The sequence below is a fragment of the Lepidothrix coronata genome, unplaced genomic scaffold (genome assembly GCF_001604755.1).
Source record: "Lepidothrix coronata isolate B3197 unplaced genomic scaffold, Lepidothrix_coronata-1.0 Scaffold90, whole genome shotgun sequence".
Classification (NCBI taxonomy): Eukaryota; Metazoa; Chordata; class Aves; order Passeriformes; family Pipridae; genus Lepidothrix; species Lepidothrix coronata.
In genome coordinates this window covers 51,047-70,740 of record NW_016690270.1, presented here as the reverse complement: position 1 = coordinate 70,740, position 19,694 = coordinate 51,047, and the positions used below count along the sequence as shown (strand labels likewise).

Below are 19,694 nucleotides of genomic sequence, written 5' to 3'. Positions count from 1 at the left end.
CACCACGGGAAAGCACAACACTGGGATGAGAGGATGAGGGACACCCATGGACACACCCAAGGATCCAGCACCACGGGAAAGCACAACAGTGGGATGAGGGAATGGGACACACCCATGGACACACCCAAGGATCCAGCACGATGGGAAAGCACAACAGTGGGATGAGGGAATGGGACACACCCATGGGATCCAGCACCATGGGAAAACCGCAACAGCTGGATGAGGGAATGGGACATGCTCCAGGGATCCAGCACCACAGGGAACCCGGTGCTGCTGGGAGCAATGGACACCCAGGGATGTGATGGACAGAGGGATTCTTCCACCTCCCAGATGAGTCACGGCCTCAGGGAATATCCACAGGGATCATCAGTCCAACTGCCCAGGATGCCCCAACAATCCCACCCTGTCCCTCAGAGCGTTGTCCAAACACTCCTGGAGCTCTGGCAGCCTTGGGGCTGTGCCCACTGCCCTGGGGAGCCTGGGTAGTGCCCAATCAGCCTCTGGGGGAAGAACCTTTCCCTGAGATCCAACCTGACCCTGCCCTGGCACAGCTCCAGCCATTCCCTGGGTGCTGTCCCTGCTCACCCAGAGCAGAATCGGAGCTGCCCATCCCAGGAAGCTGCAGATCCCAATGAGCTCTGCCCTCAGGCTCCTCTTCTCTAGGAAGAGAGATCCCTGTCCCTCCCCAGGGGGTGACAGATCCATGGAAAAGCTCTTACTGTGGATCCTGAAGTCCTCCTCGAAGCACTTTCGGTTGAGCAGGAATTCTGGCCCCTCTGTGTAGCTGTAAAGCTCTGCCAAGAGAAGGGAAGCTCCAAAAACCTGCAGAGCTGCAACTTGGGAACTGCACTTTTAGCCCAAAACCTCAAAATTCCCCAAAAAAACCCACCCAGCATAAGGCTGACAACATTCATTAAATGGATCCCTTCCCTTTTAACATCCATCAGGTTTTTAAGGATAATGATGGAGCTGAGAGAGCTCCTTTAATTGTCCCAGCAGAGGAAGTCACTGGTTAATTGATGCGTCCCAAGAATTCCTCACCTGACAGCTCTGCTGCCCATTTATCCGTGTCTGCATATTCAAACTCCAGGTCTGGAGACTCCGAATAGCCCTGAAAAAAACCGGAAAAATCAGTTCAATTCCAGCACATCCCAGGAAAACCCCAAATCCCTGCAAACAGCCACAATTCACCTCGTCCTCCTGCAAAGCCAGGGCTGTTTTTCCTGGTTTAGGGACCAGGAATGTCCCTGCGGCAGCACCAACGTTACCGAGGCAACTCCAACCCACCTCCTGCGGCTCCATCCAGGATGTGCCGCAGGGACTGCCCGGCTGGAGCCACTGCAGCAACCCCAGAACACCCTCAAACACCCCCTAAACACTGGGGGAGCCCCCACAGCACAGCAAACACGGCAGGAGATGGGGAGGGAATTCTGTGGGATTAGGGGGCTCTCAGAGCTCCCACATTTCACATAGAATTGGAAAAATTTGGGCTATCCCCGCCCTCCCCCCCCCCCCCCCCCGTGCCATCGCGGGGAGGAGGTGTCAGCAGGATTAGCGAGGATGGAACTGTTCCAAACACTTCGGAGAGGCGGGAAAACCACCCAGGAGAAGCTTTAGACACAAAATATCAGCTCCGTTTAGGGAGGGACCCACGGAATTTCAAGAAATCCACCCTTGAGTGGGGCAGAAGTCTCCTGAATTTCGGGGCACCCAGACCCACAGCAAAACCCTCCCAAATATCGGGGCACCCACTCCTGAGGGAGGGGGCAGATCCACAGCAAAACCTCCTGAATTTTGGGGCATCCAACCCTGAGGGGGAAACAGATCCACAGCAGGATTTTGGGGCACCCACTCTGAGCGAGGGGCAGACCCAGAGCAGATCCCTCCCAAATCTGGGGGCACCCAGACCCACCCCAGCCCCCTCCCAAATCCTGGGACCCTGAGAGAGGGGCTGGCTCTGCACTGGGAGCTCCCCCCAGTCCATTCCAGGGCTGCCATCCCCCATCCATGGGAGCAGGTGGCTCTGGGGCCGTCACAGGAATGAAACACTCGCCAAAAGCCCCCTCGGCTCCACGCCCTCCCCCTGCCTCCCCGGCTCAGGGGGGACATCCCGGGACCCCACCGTGCCCTTGGCGGGTCGGTTCCCAGATCCACCCCTGCTCCGAGCATGGAAACGGGATCCCACACCCCTCCGGGCCGGGAACACCGGGAGAGCCCCGGGACGGGCCGGGAGAGCCCCGACTGGGGTCCTGGGGCCGAGCCAGCCCCGGGCTCCACCCCGGTCACACCGGCCCGGGGCTGGGGGAAGGAGGGATGGACAGAATGGACGGGAACCGGCACCGAGCGAGCCCGGGCACCGAACCCGGGCTCCGGCTCCGCTGCCACCGCGGCTCGGGGGGAACCGGGACCGCGCCTGGGAATCGGTACCGGAGCTGGTTCCGGGACAACGGCCGGTCCGGGGCTGACCCGGAGGAAGGAGGGGCTGGAAACACCGCCCGGGAACGGGCACCGGCACCCACAGACAGCCGGCACCGCCAGGCACCGGGCACCCCGGGCACGGACACACCGGTACCCCGGGCACGGACACACCGGCACCGCGGGCACCGACACCCCCTCAGCCACCGGCACGGCCGGGCAGGCCCCGCCGAGCCCCGGCGCGGCCCGCCCCGCCCGGGCAGTGCCTCCCCGCTGACCTCGGAGTCCTTCCTGGGCGGCCGGGCCATGTCCCGGCCCCTGGCGGGCGCGGCCGCCCCGCCGCGGCCCCTGTTGTTGTTGTTGCCCGGTGCCGCTGCCGGGCCCGGCCCGGGGCCGCCGCCCGCCTCCATGGCGGCCGCTCCGCCGCCAGCTCTCGCGAGGACTCACCCCCTCCTCTCGCGGGAGCGGCAGCGACAGCCGGGGCAGCGCCGCCGCCATGTTGGGAGTGGCGCCGCGGGGCGCTCGGTGTGTCCGGTGGGTGCGATGGGGCTCCGCCGCCGCTCTCGCCGCCCCGCCGAGGCCGCCGCGTCACAGCCTGGCCCTGCCCGCCCCTGCTGGCCGCGGGCGGCGCGGCGACCGGGGCAAACGGGGCTCCGCCCCCGCGCCACCATACTGAGTGTGGCGCGGCACTGGGCGCCGCCATGTTGGGAGGGGCACTTCCGCCCCACGTGCCCCCGGCCACTGGAGGCCGCCATGTTGGGAGGGGCGGGGGGGGGCAGATCCCAAATTTACGGGCCTGGAACGAGGGAATTCTCAAATCAAAGAGCTTGGGGGGCTCAGACCCCAAAGAGGGGGCGCCTGGCAGTGCTCAGAGGGGACCCAGATGGTGTCTAAAGCCCAAGTGAAAGTGCCCAGAGAGGGTGAGACCCCAAAATTCCACGGTTCTAAGGACACTCAGGGAATTCTGTTGGGACCCAAAATCCATCTGGAGGTGGCCAAAGGCGGGTCTCATTCCCTACTCAGACACACCTCAGGGTCCCCCCACAACACCAAATAAACCTTCCGGAACCACGAGTGCTCGGCTTTTCCTAATAGTTTAATTAGATTTAATGATTTATTGCTCATCTGCGAGGATTAATATTGCATTCATTAAAAATCATTCATATACAAAATAAACCTCTCCCTGCTGCTGCCCCCAGGCCCCCCCTGCCATGGCTTGTCCAGACACAGAGCCCTTGCGCCCCAAAAGGGTGGGAAAAGGGGGGGCCAGGATTCCCAAATGGGGGAGAATCCTGGCTCCTGGGAAAGGGGGGATGCTCCTGCTCCCAGTCCATCATCACAGATGCCATCCCGGCTCGCTGAGCCCTCCCAGTGAGGTTTGGGTGGTGGTGGAAGGGAATGTGATCCCCAAAATCTACAGGGAAGGCGAGGCGGGTGATCCCCAAAATCTGTGGAGCGACCCAGCAACATTCCAGGAGGAAACCAGGCAGGGTGGGAAGGGGATGAGAGGGGGGTGATCCACCAGCACCTCTCCCACCCCCCCTCCTGTCCCCCACAGCCCCACAAATTCCCAGGGGGATCCCGGGGATGGGGGAGGGAACAGCTCCAATCCCGGGTTCCGCAGCATCTCCATGATCCCTGTACCGGGAGATGCCGGAATTGGGGCTGTTCCCGCCCTCCCCGGCGCTGGGGCAAGGACAGAGGCGGTTTGGGGAGGAGAAAAAGAGCCAAGAGAAACCTCCCGGGCTTGGAAGGAGCGTCTCCCACTCCCAGGAAAAGCTGCGGGAATGGGGAAGGGAAATGTCAGCGGGGGTGGGCTGAGGAGGGGGCTGGAAAACACACGGGAAAGGGACTGGAAAACACTTGGGAAAGAGGCTGGAAAACAGCTAGGGGAGAGCTGGGAGGGCCGGGACAGGGAGCAGAGGGCCCAGGGTGTGGGGAAGGCTCATCTCTGCATCCAGCTGGAAAAAAAATTAGGGAAATACCCCCCAAAAAACCCCAGGCCCCCTGAACACCCCCCCGCCCCCCGCCCGGTGCTTCCCATTGGGAGACAGGAAAGCAGCCACATCCTGGGAAACATCCCTTAGACATCCCCTTGGAACATCCCCACTCTTGAAAACAGCTCTGGAAGGACTGAGAAGGAAAAGAGGAAGAAAAAACCAACTAAACAAAGAAAAAAATGGTTTAAAACTCAATTAAGGTGCAGTTTGGCTAAAAAAAAAAAACCCAAAAAAAAAAAACCTGGGAGAGATGAGGATAATGCTGGGAAAAGCGACCCCCATCCGGATTCAAGATTAGCACCCTGAAAAAACTCCCCCCCGGGCCCAGGTGGCCACTAAAGCCGGGTCAGTGGCCACCAAAGCCGGGCCACGTCGGCACAGGGGCCTGGGGACCCCCCATCCCATTCCAGGCGTCCTGCAGGCTCTGCTCTGCTCCCGGGAAGCACCCGGAGCAGGGATCTAGCAGCTAAAACTGGGCTCTTTAAGGCAATTTAGAAGTTGCAGAAATTCCACACAAAGAAAGAAAAGAGAAGGAAAACGGAGCATCTCTGGATCCACGGGGAGACCAGGGTGGGAAAAAACACCAAAGGAAAGCAAAACAAACCCATTGCTGCGGGAATGAAGTGCCCTGGGAACAGCAGGAAAGGGAAAACCTCTCCCAAAGCCAGGGCTGGGAATCACAGGCTTCAGCACACGGAAGCAAGAAGCAAATGCCAGGTTTGGTCTGGTCAGGTCAGACTGAGATGTGATGGTGGGAAAGGGGGAGGAAAAGAAATCCTGGCCTTGAAACCACAGAGAAATGTAAAAATGGGGAAAATGGCTTTGGGGGGGGGGGAAGGAACAATAAAAAAAAAGGTAAACCAAAATAAAAATGATTTTTAAAAATAATCTCTCGAATGTTGCCTTGTGTGGTCTGGTCCTTCTGGGAATGGTCCATCAGTATCTAGGAGAGAAGGGGCACAGTGAGGGCTGGAACACAGATCCTGGGAGCTGAGGCTGTGCCAGCGCCAAGGGGATCCCAAATCATGGAATTCCAGACTGGTTTGGGTGGGGAGGGACCTTAAAGCTCATCCCATCCCACCCCTGCCACGGGTAGGGACACCTTCCACTATCCCAGGTTGCTCCAGAGTGGCCTTGGACACTTCCAGGCATGGGGCAGCCACAGCTTCTCTGGGAATTCCATCCCAGCCCCGAACCACCCTCACAGGGAAGAATTCCTCCCCAGTATTCAGTGGGAAGCCATTCCCTGTGTCCTGTCCCTCCATCCCTTGTCCCAAGTCCCTCTCCAGCTCTCCTGGAGCCCCTTTAGGCACTGGAAGGGGCTCTCAGGTCTCCCTGGAGCCTTCCCTTCTCCAGGCTGAGCATTCCCAGCTCTCCCAGCCTCCAAATCAAAGGTTCTCCAGCCCTCAGGAGCATCTCCGTGGGCTCTCTGGTCCACTCCAGCAGGTCCACATCCTTCTGCTGCTGAAGGCACATTCCAAAGCCCTGTCCCTGTGGATTTGGAGGTGCTCCCAGCCCTCACCTGTAGTAGTTGGGTTTGAAGGGCCCGTTCTTGTTGAGCCCCAGGTACTTGGCCTGGTCGTCCGTGAGCTCCGTCAGGTGGGCGTCGAACGAGGGCAGGTGCAGGCTGGCCACGTACTCATCTGGGAATGGGGCAGGGAAAACGGGATCAGGGGGACCCACAACCCTCCCACACCCCAGGGAGCTGAGGGGGGGAGTCACCATCGCCACCATCACCATCACCCCCCCCGGAGTCACCACAACACAGCGCCTGGAGCAGAGCTGAGCCCAAGCCTGGGCTGGGTGTGCCCCCAAAGGCACCAGGATGGCATGGAAAACCCTGGAGAAACCCTGGGGAAGGGAGCATAAGGAGAGGGGATGCCTCCCACACTGTGGGACACCAAGGGAAATAAATCAAACCACCCCCACTCATTTCGAAGTTGCTGCCTCTGCTGGTTTCCCTGAACTCCTTCTCCCTCTGGAAGTGTTTCCCAGCCCTGGGGTGAGTTTTTTCCTGACATCTCACACAGCTGGCGCACAGAATTCCTAAGGAATTCTTCACTCACCCATCTTCTTGGGCAGCAGGTAAACGTCCTGCTTGTAGCGGCCCTCGGGAGCATTGTAGAGCTCAATCAGAGCCAGAGCCTGTGGAGAGCACGGGGATAAAATTTGGGAATGCTCAGGGACAGCCCAGGAACACCCAGGGATGGCCACCAGCCACGGCAGCACAGGGACAGTGACAAGGATTTGGGAGCCACAGGGAGGGCACAACCATTTCCAAGGTGCCCTGAGGGAAAGGCTCCCAGCTCAGGGCATGTCCAGAATCCCTCTGGGAAGGGGGTCAGGGTCAGGGATGAGGGGATGACGAGCTGTTTGTAGCAGCTGGGAAAAACCCCATGGAAAAATATGAGGATGGAGGACAATGGAGCAGCTCTGCCTCTCTTAAACCTCTGAGAGCTGCTGTGCCACGAGGCAAGGGGGGGATTGCCAGTCCCTGCATGTTCCCAGCCCCACCAGTGTCCAGGTTCCCAACCCCATCAATCTCCTCCTTGTTCCCAGTCCTACCAATCCCCTCCCTGTTCCCAACCCTTCCAGTCTCCCCATGATCCCTGTCCTACCAGTGTCCTCCAGTCCCACCAGTTCCCTCCATGTTCCCAGTCCCACCAGCCTTGCTTTGAGGTAAGCCCTAAACCTGTTCTAGGGGGCTTAAACCTCAGCTGGGGGAGTTTAAACCTCTGCTGGGGAGCTTAAATCTGTGCTGTCGGGATTGGAATCTGTGCTGGGAGGCTTAACCTGTGCTTTGGGGGCTTGAAACCTGAGTTAAGGGGGCTGAAACCCATGCTGGGGGGCCTAAACTTGTGCTCGAGGGGCTCAAGCCCATCTCCCAGCCCAGCGGGAGATCTGTGTCATTCGAAATCTGCACCATTTCAAAGCTCTCCCAAAACTTCCTGCACCCAAAACACCAAGTTCCCACCAGCATTAATCCACCCCAGGGAAGAGGTGGTTCCTGTGGTATTCCAAGGCCCCACCCCAGGGTGTTCCCAAAGCATCTCCACCCCCGAGGCCCCTCCTGGGTACAGACCTGAGTGGTGGCTGTGATGGAGAGGACAAAGGTGGGAACTGTGGAGCAGCTCAGGTTGAGCAGCCGGCCCTGGGGGAGAGCAGGAGTCACCCCAAATCCAAACCCAGTCAACATTCCAGGTGGGATTCACCTCCACCCCCTCCCGAGAGCCACTTTTGTGCCCAGAGCATCCCAATTGTGTCCCAACTCCCACCCCAACCCTGAGCTTCAAGGCTGGGGAGTGTTGTGGTCCCTGGAAAAGCCAGTCCCTCCCTCCTGCCAGAGCAGCTCTGATGGGAAGAGGAGCCAGATTCCTGCCTGGGAATCCCTGGCACAGCTGGAGCAGGTGGGTTTGGCTGAGGGGTCTGACAGACCCAGCTGTGGGTGCGTGTGGGACAGGACACACCCCCCTGCCTCAAGAAAAGGACAGAAAAAATAATAAATAAAAAATAATAAATACAATAATAAACCCTTTTCTGAGCCCTGAAGCTCCTCCCAGTGCTTTTCCACCTGGATAAACCCATGATTTCCCACCAGGAAGTGTGGCCCAGCTCCCCACACACCTCAGCCAGCAGCACCACCCGCTTCCCATCGGGCCAGATGACGTGATCCACCTGGGAACGCACCCGCTCCCAGGTCAGCTCGGGGGTCCTCAGGCTGGTCTGCAAGAGGAGGAGGGAGAGCTGGAGCCACGGGAGGAGGAGCAGGGTGGGACAGCCCGTGGGGCTGAACTCACCACGTCGATCTCGGTGTTGGAGTGGCCCATGTTGCAGACGATGCAGCTGTTCTTCATCCGGTCCAGGTGCTCCCGCGTCACCACGTTCTTGTTCCCTGCAGGAACAGCAAAAACAAACCCCCTGGGTTCTCATTCCCTGAATTCCAGCTGGAGAAGCTCAGCTTGGGACAACATCTGATGAACTTCCCACCAGGACGAGGCTCCTCCTGGTCGGGACAGGGGAGAAACATGTGGGACAAGTGCTGTCATGGGATGTCCTGAGCTGGAAGGGACCCGCAAGGATCAGCAACCTCTGGCCCTGCCCAGGACACCCCAACAATCCCCCCTGTCCCTCAGAGCGTTGTCCAAACGCTCCTGGAGCTCTGGCAGCCTTGGGGCTGTGCCCACTGCCCTGGGGAGCCTGGTCAGTGCCCAACCAGCCTCTGGGGGAAGAACCTTTGCCTGAGATCCAACCTGACCCTGCCCTGGCACAGCTCCAGCCGTTCCCTGGGTCCTGTCCCTGCTCACACAGAGCAGAGATTGGAGCTGCAGACCCCAAATCTTTGATCTTTTGTCCTGTGAATTAACCAGGAGACCCCCAAATCCCCTCAGGACACTGGGATGTCCCTCCGCCCCGGGACATGGGACTGTGGCCAAATATCAGAGGGGGGAGGAGGAGGAAAAGCTCTTTCCAAAGTCCAGCTACTGCTCCTGGAAAATAAGGAGCACACAGCAGCAAAGTGTCCTTGGGAGTTGCCTTGGGAATGACTGCTCCAGCCTCCTCCAGCCCTACCTGTGCAGGTGATGACCACATCCACCTGACGGATCACTTCGCTCAGCTTCACCACCCGAAATCCATCCATGCTGGAACAAACAGGGGGAGAGGGATCACAACGAGCAGGAGAAGCCTGTTCCCTCCCCATCCCAGGCCAGGAGGGAAGCCAGTAGCTCCAAACTGCTCCTGCCCAGCCAGGGAATCCTCCACCCCCCCAGGATGCGTGAGGAAGGGCTGTGCAATGGTTGTCCAACCTCCTCCACACACCTCACACCCCTCAACAGCTTCTACCAAAACAACCAACTATGGAAATATTTCCCACTCTTGATTCCAGTGTTTTATACTTTGGAAATACCTTTTATTTCCAAAGGAGCAGCCTCCCCAGGCCAGCCAGGGAACACCTTCTGTGTGGGACCCGCGCCCTGAAATCCACCCCGTCACACCCCAACAAAGGGTTTATTCCCCAAAATGACCCTCAGGTCATCCTGGCTCTGTTCCAGCCTCTGGGAAGGGTTTGGAAGGGGCTGAAGAGCAGATGGAGAGATGCTGCCAGGCAGCAGGGAACACCTTACCAGGCCTGGAGGGCGCAGATGGGGTCGATCTCGGTGACGTACACGATGGCCCCCAGGGCCTTGAGGGCAGCACAGCAGCCCTTCCCCACCTGCAGAGAGCAGCGTGAGGGGGCACGGCCACAGCAGGGCCACAACCCCTTCCCGACCCATCCCAGGCTGGGACATCCTCATCCCAACCATCTGCCTGGTGCCAGAGGCAGCTCAGGATGTACCTGGAGAGTGGCACAGCTGACACAAGCCCAGCTCCCCCCTTCAAGGCTCCCAGCTTCCCACTGCCAGAGGGCAGGGTTAGATGGGATATCGGCAGGGAATTCCTCCCTGGGAGGGGCTGGGATGGATTTTCCAGGGGATGCCCCATCCTTGTAAGTGTCCAAGGCCAGGTTGGATGGGGCTTGGAGCAACCTGGGCTAGTGGAAGGTGTCCCTGCCCAGGGCAGGGGGTAGAAGTGGATGAGCTTTAAGGTCCCTTCCCACCCAAACAGTCCTGGGATTCCATGACTCTGGAGCCCCTCTGCTCTGGACTCAGGCTGGGAGAGCTGGGAATGTTCCCCTGGAGGAGAGAAGGCTCCAGGGAGACCTTGGAGCCCCTTCCAGGGCCTAAAGGGGCTCCAGGAGAGCTGGAGAGGGACTGGGGACAAGGGATGGAGGGATAGGACACAGGGAGTGGCTTCCCACTGCCAGAGGAAGGGTTAGATGGGATATTGGGAAGGAATCTTTCCCTGTGAGGGTGGTGCGGGGCTGGGATGGAATTCCCAGAGAAGCTGTGGCTGCCCCATGCCTGGAACTGTCCAAGGCCAGGTTGGACAGGGCTTGGAGCAACCTGGGATAGTGGAAGCTGTCCCTGCCTGTGGCTCACGAGGTGAGCTTTAAGGTCCCTTCCAACCCAAACCATTCCAGGATTCCATGGTTCTACGACTCCCTTGCTTTGAAGAAGTCCAGTAAAACTCAGGACAGGCCCTGGAGACAACGACTCCCAGCACAACTCCCAGAGGCCGGCCCAGAGCCCTGGATGAGAGCCTTGGTGGGGCAGAGCTGGGCTCCACTGGTGCCTGAATAAATCAGGGAGCGAATTCCTGCTGGGAAGAGCCTTTGCAGCTCCTGCCAGGCCCCGCTCAGTGTGGGAGGACAAACACCCACACAGACATGCACAGATGGAGGGAAGGTGGCAGCTCCCTGCAGTTCCAGGGCAGAATCAGTGACAAGCCTGTGAGATGATCCCCCTCTGCCAGAACATTACTCCCAGGAAGCTGCAGCCTGTCCCTGCTTGGTGAGAGCCAGGCTGGAGCTGAACTGGGGCCAGGGACAGCAGATGGAGCCCCGTGGGGAGCTGTGGCTCAGGCCAGTGTTCCCAGCAGTGTCAGCTGTGCAGCCCAGCTAATCTGCAGCAAACTGGGAAACCTGAGCCCTGATCTCTGTGAGATTTCCCTGGTAATCACTCCCCAGGTCGGATCCGCTCCTTCTGGCAGGGACAAGGGCTCTTGGCAGAGGGAAGTGGCGGGTGCTGGGCTCAAGGGAGGCCAGCACAGCTCACGGAACTCACCTCCCCATAACCACAAACCACCACCTGCTTCCCTCCAAACATCACATCCGTGGTCCTCTTCAGGCTGGGGGACAGAGAGAGACCTGTGTTGGGATGAGCCACCCCCCAGAACCAGGCCCTGCAGGGCACAGCAGCGTCTGAGCCCCGCTCAGGAGGAGCCGGAGCCAAACCCACCCGTGGGAAGTGCCAGGAGGGGCAGCCGGACTCACCCATCCAGGATGGATTCCCGGCAGCAGTACAGGTTGTCGAACTTCTGCTTGGTGACGGAGTCGTTCACGTTCATGGCTGGGACACACAACTTCCCAGCCTTGGAGAGCTGGTACAGCCTGGCAGAGGGCACAGGCAGGTCAGGGCAGGCGGCAGCAATCCCTGAGGGATGTCCCTAAGGATCAGCATTCCCAAATTCCCCACCTGTGCACGCCAGTCACACTCTCCTCCACGATCCCTCGGATCTTCTTGAACACGCTGGGATATTTCTTATAAACCCAGTGGGTCAGGTCCCCACCATCGTCCAGGATCTGGGAAAAACACAGAGCAGTCAGGCCTCCCATCGGGAAAAGCACTGGCTGGGGACAGGATGGGGGAAAAGAGGTGGAGAATGTCTTGAGGCACTGCCGGAGGGCCAGGACTCCTGCCTGCAACTCGGGGTCTCCTCCCAGCACGGAGGGTTCCTTACCCCTGCGAGGAGCTGCGGGATCCCAACGGGATTTCCTGCCTTTCCTACTGCTCTGCAGCCTGGACATGTGAGCACAGGCAGCACTAACTAACCCGGCTGAGCTCAGCACGGCACAACATCCATCCTGGAAGCAAACGGGAGAGGAGAGGCTGCGGGAGCTGCACGGACACGGACATGGCCTGGGGACCACGGCCCATGACCGGGGGGACATCGGCCCAGCAGGGGAGACATTTGACTCTGGGAGAGAGGGGTGGGATCTGAGCAGCTGGGAGAGCTCCCACAGGGGGAAAGAGGTCCCGTGTTTCTTGGCTCACAGCAGCTCCATCAGGAACTGTTCCCATGTCATTGGGATGTGCCAGCCCAGGGCATTATCCCTGCAGCTCCATCAGGACCTGTTCCCATGTCATGGAATGTGCCAGCCCAGGACGTTGTCCCTGCAGCTCCACCAGGAGCTGTTCCCAGCCCAGGACGTTGTCCCTGCAGCTCCACCAGGAGCTGTTCCCAGCCCAGGACGTTGTTCCTGCAGCTCCACCAGGAGCTGTTCCCAGCCCAGGACGTTGTTCCTGCAGCTCCACCAGGAGCTGTTCCCAGCCCAGGACGTTGTCCCTGCAGCTCCACCAGGAGCTGTTCCCAGCCCAGGACGTTGTCCCTGCAGCTCCACCAGGAGCTGTTCCCAGCCCAGGACGTTGTTCCTGCAGCTCCACCAGGAGCTGTTCCCAAGCCTGAACATTGCCTTGGCAGCTCCTAATGCTGCCATGGCCGCTCCCAGCCCAGCTCCAGCTGTGGTTCTCCAGGCCCCTGACTGGAAGCCCCCTGGGATGGCAGGACAGCCCCGGGAGCGCGGGAATGGCGAGGAGCAGGAGCAGGAGGAGCCCTCACCATGTTGGGCTGCCAGCCGTCCACGTTGACACAGCGGTCGATGCACCACCAGAAATCATCCTCCGACTCCCCTTTCCAGGCAAACACGGCCACCCCTGGAAGAACAGGAGCATCCCTGGCACCTCCTGGGCCTGGCAGAGCCCTGTCCTGCTCCGCCAGCTCCGGGAAAACACGGACACAGGGGCAAGGGCCGTGCCAGGGTCACAGCACAGCCAAGGACAGGGTTACACCTGCCCATCCCTCCCGAAAAGATACTCCCTGAAAACAGTAATTCCCTAAAAGATAAATATGAAATGAGAAAAAAAAATTATAAAATAAATGAGATTAAAATAAATAAAGAATAAATAATAAATAAATAAAAAATAAGATTAAAAAAATGAGAATAAATGCATAAAACAAAAAAATACTGTTTAAAAATAATTATTAGGATAAACACAAATTGAGTAAAAATAAATAAATAAAATAGTATTAAAATTAACAAATAAAAATTAAAATAAATGATAGATAATAATTAAATAAAAATAAAATAAATAAATTTTCATTACAATAATAATAAATAAAATACCATTAAAATAATAATAAATAAAATACTATTAAAATAAATAAATATAAAAGAAAATATTAATAAATAACTATTAAAAGAATAAATAAATTATTAATAAAAATTAAAATAAATTATAAATAATGATAAGTAAATAGCTAAGATTAAAATAAATAAAAGTTAATTTAAACAAATAAATAAAATACACACAATTAAGACAAATAATAAAAATAAAATATTTTATAAAAAATAAAAAATAAAGTAAAAAATAAAATAAGCTAGGCATAAATAAAAATAAAAAACCCCAAATAAATTAGACAAATAAATATAAAATTAAAAACCATAAATAGGAAATTCCCTAAAAATGATCCCCTAAAGCAGCTCCCATCACTCACCAGCCTCTGCCAGGGCAGCAGCCACCTCGTTCTGTGTGGAGTAAATGTTACAGGCGGCCCAGCGGCACTGGGCACCCAGGGCACAGAGCGTCTCGATCAGCACCTGGAAACAGGGATACAGGGATCAGGGGCACCCAGGGCACAGAGCGTCTCGATCAGCACCTGGAAACAGGGATCAGGGATCAGGGATACAGGGATACAGGGATCAGGGATACAGGGATCAGGGATCAGGGATACAGGGATACAGGGATACAGGGATCAGAGATACAGGGAACAGGGATCATGGATACAGGGATCAGGGATACAGGGATACAGGGATCAGCGATACAGGGATACAGGGATCATGGATACAGGGATCAGGGATACAGGGATACAGGGATCAGAGATACAGGGATCAGGGACACCCAGGGCACAGAGCGTCTCGATCAGCACCTGGAGAGGGACACAGGGATCAGGGATACAGGGATCAGAGATACAGGGATCAGGGATCACGGATACAGGGATACAGGGACACCCAGGGCACAGAGCGTCTCAATCAGCACCTGGGAACAGGGGCAGGGATCAGGGATATCCCAGGGATCAGGGATATCCCAGGGATCAGGGATATCCTGGGATCAGAGATATCCAGGGATCAGGGATACCCCAGGGATAGAGGATATCCAGGGATCAGGATACCCCAGGGATCAGGGATACCCTGGGATCAGGGATACCCCAGGATCATGGAAGGCCTGGGGCAGCAGTGACAGGCACAGGAACCGATCCCAGATCAGCTCCTGGGGAAACGCTGCAGCAGAACCTTCCCAAAATGTTCCTGGAGTTCTGAAGGTGCCTCATCCCTTTCCCAAGGCTGGGATTTTGTTCCCCAGGGAACAGCCGGGCTCTCCCCGGGACTCACCGCGGTCTGGGCCGTGATGTGGGTGCAGCCCACGATCTTGGCTCCAGCCAAAGGCTTCTCCCCTTGGGCTCTTTTCCTGAGTGAAATCAGAGCAGACATGTCTGCAAAAGGAAGAGAGGGGTTAATGCCGGCTCCGTCCGGAGCTGCTGGAGCTCCTCTCCCACTTTTGGGCTCTCCCAGGATCCCTCCAGCCCCACCATCTGTGCTGGAGCTGTTCCACGGCCCAGGAGCAAACTCTCCGTTGCCTGGGCTGTGCCAAACGGGATCAACCACGGGGTCATTTGTCACTTGGCCACGCCAGGAGAGAGGGGTGGGCCTGGTCTGCCCCGGGAGGCACCGGGGACAGCCACAGCCCTCGGAGCACCTAAAGGTGACCCCAGAGCTGCCCCACCTCAGGAGCTGCTCCAAACGGGCCTGGATTACCTCCCCCTTCTAACGGGAAAGCAGTGTCATCCAATCACCCCACTGGAAATGGGAACTTGGCTTCCCACGAGCCTCATGGGAAGGGCTTGGGACTCCCGGTTCCCATAAATGTTCCAAGATCCTTGTCCACCCAAAGCCACCAACATTCAGCCCCGCAAGGGCTCGAAAATGGCTGTGACAGGGCACCAACGTCTGCTGGCACATCCAGCTCTTCCCTGACTGATCTGAGGGGGAAAACAGGCTCTCCAAGGCTGGAGCAGGAGTGGGAATCCCCAGGGCTCAGCTCCTGGTCTGCAGAGGGCCCAGGGCTGCCCCAGATCCCATAATCCCAACATTCCAGCCGTACCTTGCTCCGCGATCTCGATCTCCCGGCGCCCGAACTCGGCCTGTTTGATGTTCTTCACGCAGAAGTTGCTGCTGCCCTTGGAGTTGGTTTGTTGTTTCTCCCGGGGGGACACCTCGTCATCGGAGCTGTCTGTGTAGGATGCAGCTACCCCAGAGAGGAGAGACCTCAGAGCTCAGCCCGTCCCACCCCTGCCATGGGCAGGAACAACTCCCACTCACCCAGGTCACTCCAAGCCCCGTCCAACCTGGCCTTGGACAGTTCCAGGCGTGGGGCAGCCACAGCTTCTCTGGGAATTCCATCCCAGCCCCGCACCACACTCACAGGAAGGATTTCTCCCCAATATCCCATCTAACCCTAGCAGTGGGAAGCCATTCCCCCTTGTTCTGTCTGTCCATCCCTTGTCCTCTCCAGCTCTCCTGGAGCCCCTTCAGGCACTGGAAGGGGCTTGAAGATCTCCCTGGAGTTTTCTCTCCTCCAAGCTGAACACCCCCGGCTATCCCAGCCTGTCCACCCTCACTGCTTCCCCCTTTGGGTGTGGGATGGATCCCAGGGTGCCCTCCCTGGCTGGGGACAGACCCTGGTGGGAACTGGGCAGTCAGGGAGGGGCTCTCTGAGGTGTTTTGTGTCCAGCAGCACCTCCAGCTCCGATCAGGACTGAGCAGTCGGGGCAGGGCTCGCTGTGGGGTGCTGGCCCGGAGAGCTGCACTCCAGTTTTCCAGTGAGGAGAGGGATGGAGTTCCACATGCTGCTGCAAGAGCCCTGAGCTCCCTGTGCTGGTGGGGGGAGTGGGGGATGAAGGATCTGCCCCTGCTCAGGACAGCTGGGAATGCCAAAGAAACCCTCTGGCTAAAAGGAAGGGGGGAATATCTTCTGAATCCAGGTCTTATGAACGCAGGGACCTCCCACCCCTCAGGTTTCTACTCTGTTTCCCTTCCCAGCTTTCACTCATGGCTCAAACCACCAATCTCCTAAGGAAGGCCAACATCCTGAAGGAATTTTGCACTCCTGTTCTCTACAACAGCAGAGTTATCAAAAAGTAATCAACGCCCGAGCCTCGGGAACCATCCCCTCCGTGTCCAAGTGCAAAGAGCGGCACCAATCCCGCCACGGGGTGTGAGCAGCACATTCCCAGCGGCACCAGGGCCGGATTTGGGATATGGGACATACAGGGGCAAGGACCTGGCACCTACCAGAGCTGTAGCTGTCTGTGGAAGACTGGGAGATGGAGCGGGACAGGGAGCGCCGGCCCGTCTTGGTCGGGAATTTGGTGAACTCCTGCATGTCATCTGCAAACTGGATTTGCTGGGAGCAAAGGGAAGAAGTGCTGGATCAGGGGGTGACCCTCAGGGCATGACACCTTCCGTGGCTGTCCATGGATCCCTTCAGTCCACCTGGGCTGCCCCAGTCACAAAAATTAACGTCACCAAACACAACAAGGCTGCAGATCCCAAAATCCAACCCCTCAATTTGGACCCTCTGCCTGATCCAACTCGAAGGTTAAAGCAGGTCTGACACAACACCTGAAGGTAAAAAGAGCATCCAGGAACCTCCCCTTTAACCCATTCCCAGCTCCAGGAGGCTCCCTCAAGGGTCACATTTGTCCAACCCAAATCCATGCCCCGATTCTGCCAGATTTCTGCCCAAAAAATTCAGCAGCAAGAAAGCTGGGACGGTCCCAGCAGATCCCTGGCGCTTCCAGGCTCCTCCCCAGGAGCAGAGCATCCCCCAGGTTAAAAACACGGCACATCCTTCCAAAACTGACACTGAAACCTCGGCAGGAGAGAACATTTCAACAAAGAGAAGTTGACATTGCATTGGCTTCCACCCTCCTCGGCAGGAAATGTTTCCATTGGAAGAGGATCCCCCAAAAGAGCCACCCCTCCTTCCTTTCTGGGCCAGAGGCAACTCCGGGCTCCAGCACTTCCACTGGATCAGCAAATTTAACTCATTAAAAGAGGGGGAAATAACCCAAAACTGCTGTGCTCGCCCGGTATGAGATGCAAAGGGACTCATTGCTGCTCCTGCCAGGGAGAGACAACGGAAGTGAAAGGGAATTAGGGAAAGCACCAGGGAATCCACCCTGGAGCCCCCTCCTTGGAATGCTGCAATGCAGGAGAGACCCCAGCAGAGAACCCCGGCATGGCCTCTTCCCTCGGATTGTGTCTCCAGGATTTAATTTTGCCACTTCCCAGGGATAAGATATCGCGGCAGGAGCGGGATTCACAAAGCACTCCCAGGAGACCTCGAGGGGATCCCGGATAAACCAAGAGGATGGGAAGAGACAGCCCACAAGGGCCTCCAGGAGGGGTTTCCCAGGCCACAGCCATCCCCAAAACTCCCTGAAAGCTTTGATGTGGGAAACAGCCTTGGAGAGGAGAGGAATGAAAGGATTTAGTTGGGATGATCCATTCCAGAAAGGAGGAATCTGAGCAGGGGAGGTGCAGCACCACCATGGTTTTTTGGGGTGGAAAATGGAGCCATGGATCCTGCAGAATCCCAGAGGATGGGCCAAAAGCAGTGTGGGATTCCCTCGGGAGGGAACACAGGACAAGTGGGATGATGTGGGACTCCAGGAACGGCCCAGCACGGATCAGATCCACCACCAGACAAGCATCCCAGGCATTCCTGGGGGTGCTCCTGCTGAAAGGTTTCCAGCCAGCTCCTCCATCCTGGACATGGATCCGCTTCCCAGACCGGACCTCCCAGCAGATTCCAGTTGGATCCTGACACTAATTGCTTGAACTTGTATCAGTGGAAGGAATGGGAATGCTAAATGGAATTTGGAGGCTTCATTTCCCAACTGTTTGAGGTAGTCTGGTGCAGAGGGAGGATCCAGAAGGAATCACAACCCCCATTCCCATGGGAGAGCAATGGGAGGATCCAGAGGGCACTACAACTCCCATTCCCACAGGAAAGCAGAGAGAGGATCCAGACGGTCTCACAACTCCCATTCCCATGTAGAGTAGAAGGAGGATCCAGAGGGTCTCACAACTCCCATTCCCATGTAGAGTAGAAGGAGGATCCAGAGGACACCACAACCCCCATTCCCATGGGAGAGCTGGTGGGATAAGAGGGGCAGAAGCACTTCCAGACAGGTACCAGCAGTGTCTCCACATTTCCCAACAAGGAATTATATTTCTTGGATCAATCCTTCCTGGACACTCTGGGAAAGAGTTGTGCCACCTCTGTGCCGGCATATTCCTGGTGGGCATTTCCAGGGAGGGAAAAATAACAGCAATTCCAGGACCAAGCTCTTCCTCTGGCAGCTCATCAAACCAGAGGGAATAAAACCTCTGCCCATAAACCAGGTGCTGGCATTGGAACAGCCTCAAGTGTCAGCTGGGGAATTCCCTCCAGCTCTGGGAAAGGTTTCTCGGGAAGAGGTGAATCCAGGAGGGAAAAACGAGACAAGGCACAGACAGCCCAGGGTGCTCCAGCCCAGGGTGCAGGTCCGTCTGTCCTGGATGTGGGAATCCTGGGATAGGGCACTTCCTGGCAGGGAAATATGCCGCCTGGATGGTCTCATGGAGCAAAGTTTGGGATGCGTTGGGAAGGAGAGGATGGGGGTGGAAGGCTGTTGTGCTCCCTGATCCCACAACATCCCACAGGACGATCTCCCCTCACCCCCTCAGAGCACCGGCTGTGGGTGCTGAGCCAGCTCCAAGGCACAGCCCCCCTCCGCAGGAGAAACAGCCCTTGGGGGAACACGGGAATGGTGGGATCGGATCCAAGGGGAAAGCAAAACACCCGAGTGCTGAATCACCCCCAGTAATCCCAGCCGGGGCTTTACCAGGCTCAGCCCAACTCCCCAGCTTAGCAAAATCTGCCCTGGCTAAAATTATCCTCCAACACCACGGGCAGCTCCCGAGTCCAAGCAGCCACAGGCACATCCAAGCCCTGGGAGACCGGGATGTTCCCGCAGGGCCGGCAGGGAGCGGAGGGAGGCCGGGAAAGGCTCGGAGCAGAGTGCGTGACCGGAGCCCCCACGTGCTGCAGCTGCATTAAGGAGGTAGAGCAAATCTCCTAATCCCTGGGCTGTCACTGGGATCGGAACAGGCGGCATTCCCGGCTGGAGGCTGCGGCTCCGTGCGCTCTGGGAATCGCATCCCGAACCTCATCCTGCTGGAAGCGGCTCCTCCAAGCGGGTGGAGCACGAGGGTTTGAGAGCAAGGAAAATATTTTTTTGTCCCAGGAATCCGTGGCCAAGGAGGGAAAACAAGGCAGGACCCACTTCCCTGCACAGGAATGGAGCCGAGGGGTTTCCAGGGTCGCTATCCCGGAAAAGGAGGAGATGGGAGCCAAACAGGCTTGGAACAGCAGGGATTTGGGGAGGTGTCCTGAAGGAAAACACCAGGATCCACCGTCTCCCGCCAAGTTCTCACAGGGCACTGCTGCTCCCAGTCACACCTCCAAGCTAGGAGGATACTCTGATCCCTTGGGAAAGCTGGAGCCACCGTGTCAT

The 19,694-nt window shown here is 57.3% G+C and overlaps 2 protein-coding genes across 6 annotated transcripts in view; both read right to left on the bottom strand.

Annotated features, from left to right (window-relative positions):
• The window catches only part of STRIP1 (striatin interacting protein 1), a 17,063-nt gene extending 14,135 nt beyond the window's left edge, over positions 1–2,928 (bottom strand). Inside the window, exons 1-3 of one of the 3 annotated variants that reach the window (XM_017821459.1) lie at positions 2,863–2,928; positions 1,042–1,111; positions 720–794 (exon numbers count right to left, since the gene is read on the bottom strand). In XM_017821459.1, coding sequence (XP_017676948.1) covers positions 720–794; positions 1,042–1,111; positions 2,863–2,913 — 196 coding nt within the window. In that variant the 5' untranslated portion in view covers positions 2,914–2,928. Of the gene's footprint in view, positions 1–719; positions 795–1,041; positions 1,112–1,191; positions 1,325–2,693; positions 2,826–2,862 lie in introns of those variants that run through there. The other 2 variants (XM_017821457.1, XM_017821458.1) reach the window with 2 other exon arrangements.
• A 565-nt stretch (positions 2,929–3,493) lies between these two features.
• The window catches only part of AHCYL1 (adenosylhomocysteinase like 1), a 27,579-nt gene continuing 11,378 nt past the window's right edge, over positions 3,494–19,694 (bottom strand). For 2 of the 3 annotated variants that reach the window (XM_017821424.1, XM_017821426.1), the window contains exons 2-17: positions 16,423–16,534; positions 15,233–15,376; positions 14,464–14,564; positions 13,569–13,671; positions 12,633–12,727; positions 11,489–11,595; positions 11,287–11,403; positions 11,078–11,141; positions 9,539–9,627; positions 8,985–9,055; positions 8,213–8,307; positions 8,040–8,138; positions 7,498–7,566; positions 6,482–6,560; positions 5,938–6,058; positions 3,494–5,358 (exon numbers count right to left, since the gene is read on the bottom strand). In XM_017821424.1, the coding sequence (XP_017676913.1) occupies positions 5,352–5,358; positions 5,938–6,058; positions 6,482–6,560; positions 7,498–7,566; positions 8,040–8,138; positions 8,213–8,307; positions 8,985–9,055; positions 9,539–9,627; positions 11,078–11,141; positions 11,287–11,403; positions 11,489–11,595; positions 12,633–12,727; positions 13,569–13,671; positions 14,464–14,564; positions 15,233–15,376; positions 16,423–16,534 (1,473 nt within the window). In that variant the 3' untranslated portion in view covers positions 3,494–5,351. Of the gene's footprint in view, positions 5,359–5,933; positions 6,059–6,481; positions 6,561–7,497; positions 7,567–8,039; positions 8,139–8,212; positions 8,308–8,984; positions 9,056–9,538; positions 9,628–11,077; positions 11,142–11,286; positions 11,404–11,488; positions 11,596–12,632; positions 12,728–13,568; positions 13,672–14,463; positions 14,565–15,232; positions 15,377–16,422; positions 16,535–19,694 lie in introns of those variants that run through there. The other variant, XM_017821425.1, reaches the window with a different exon arrangement.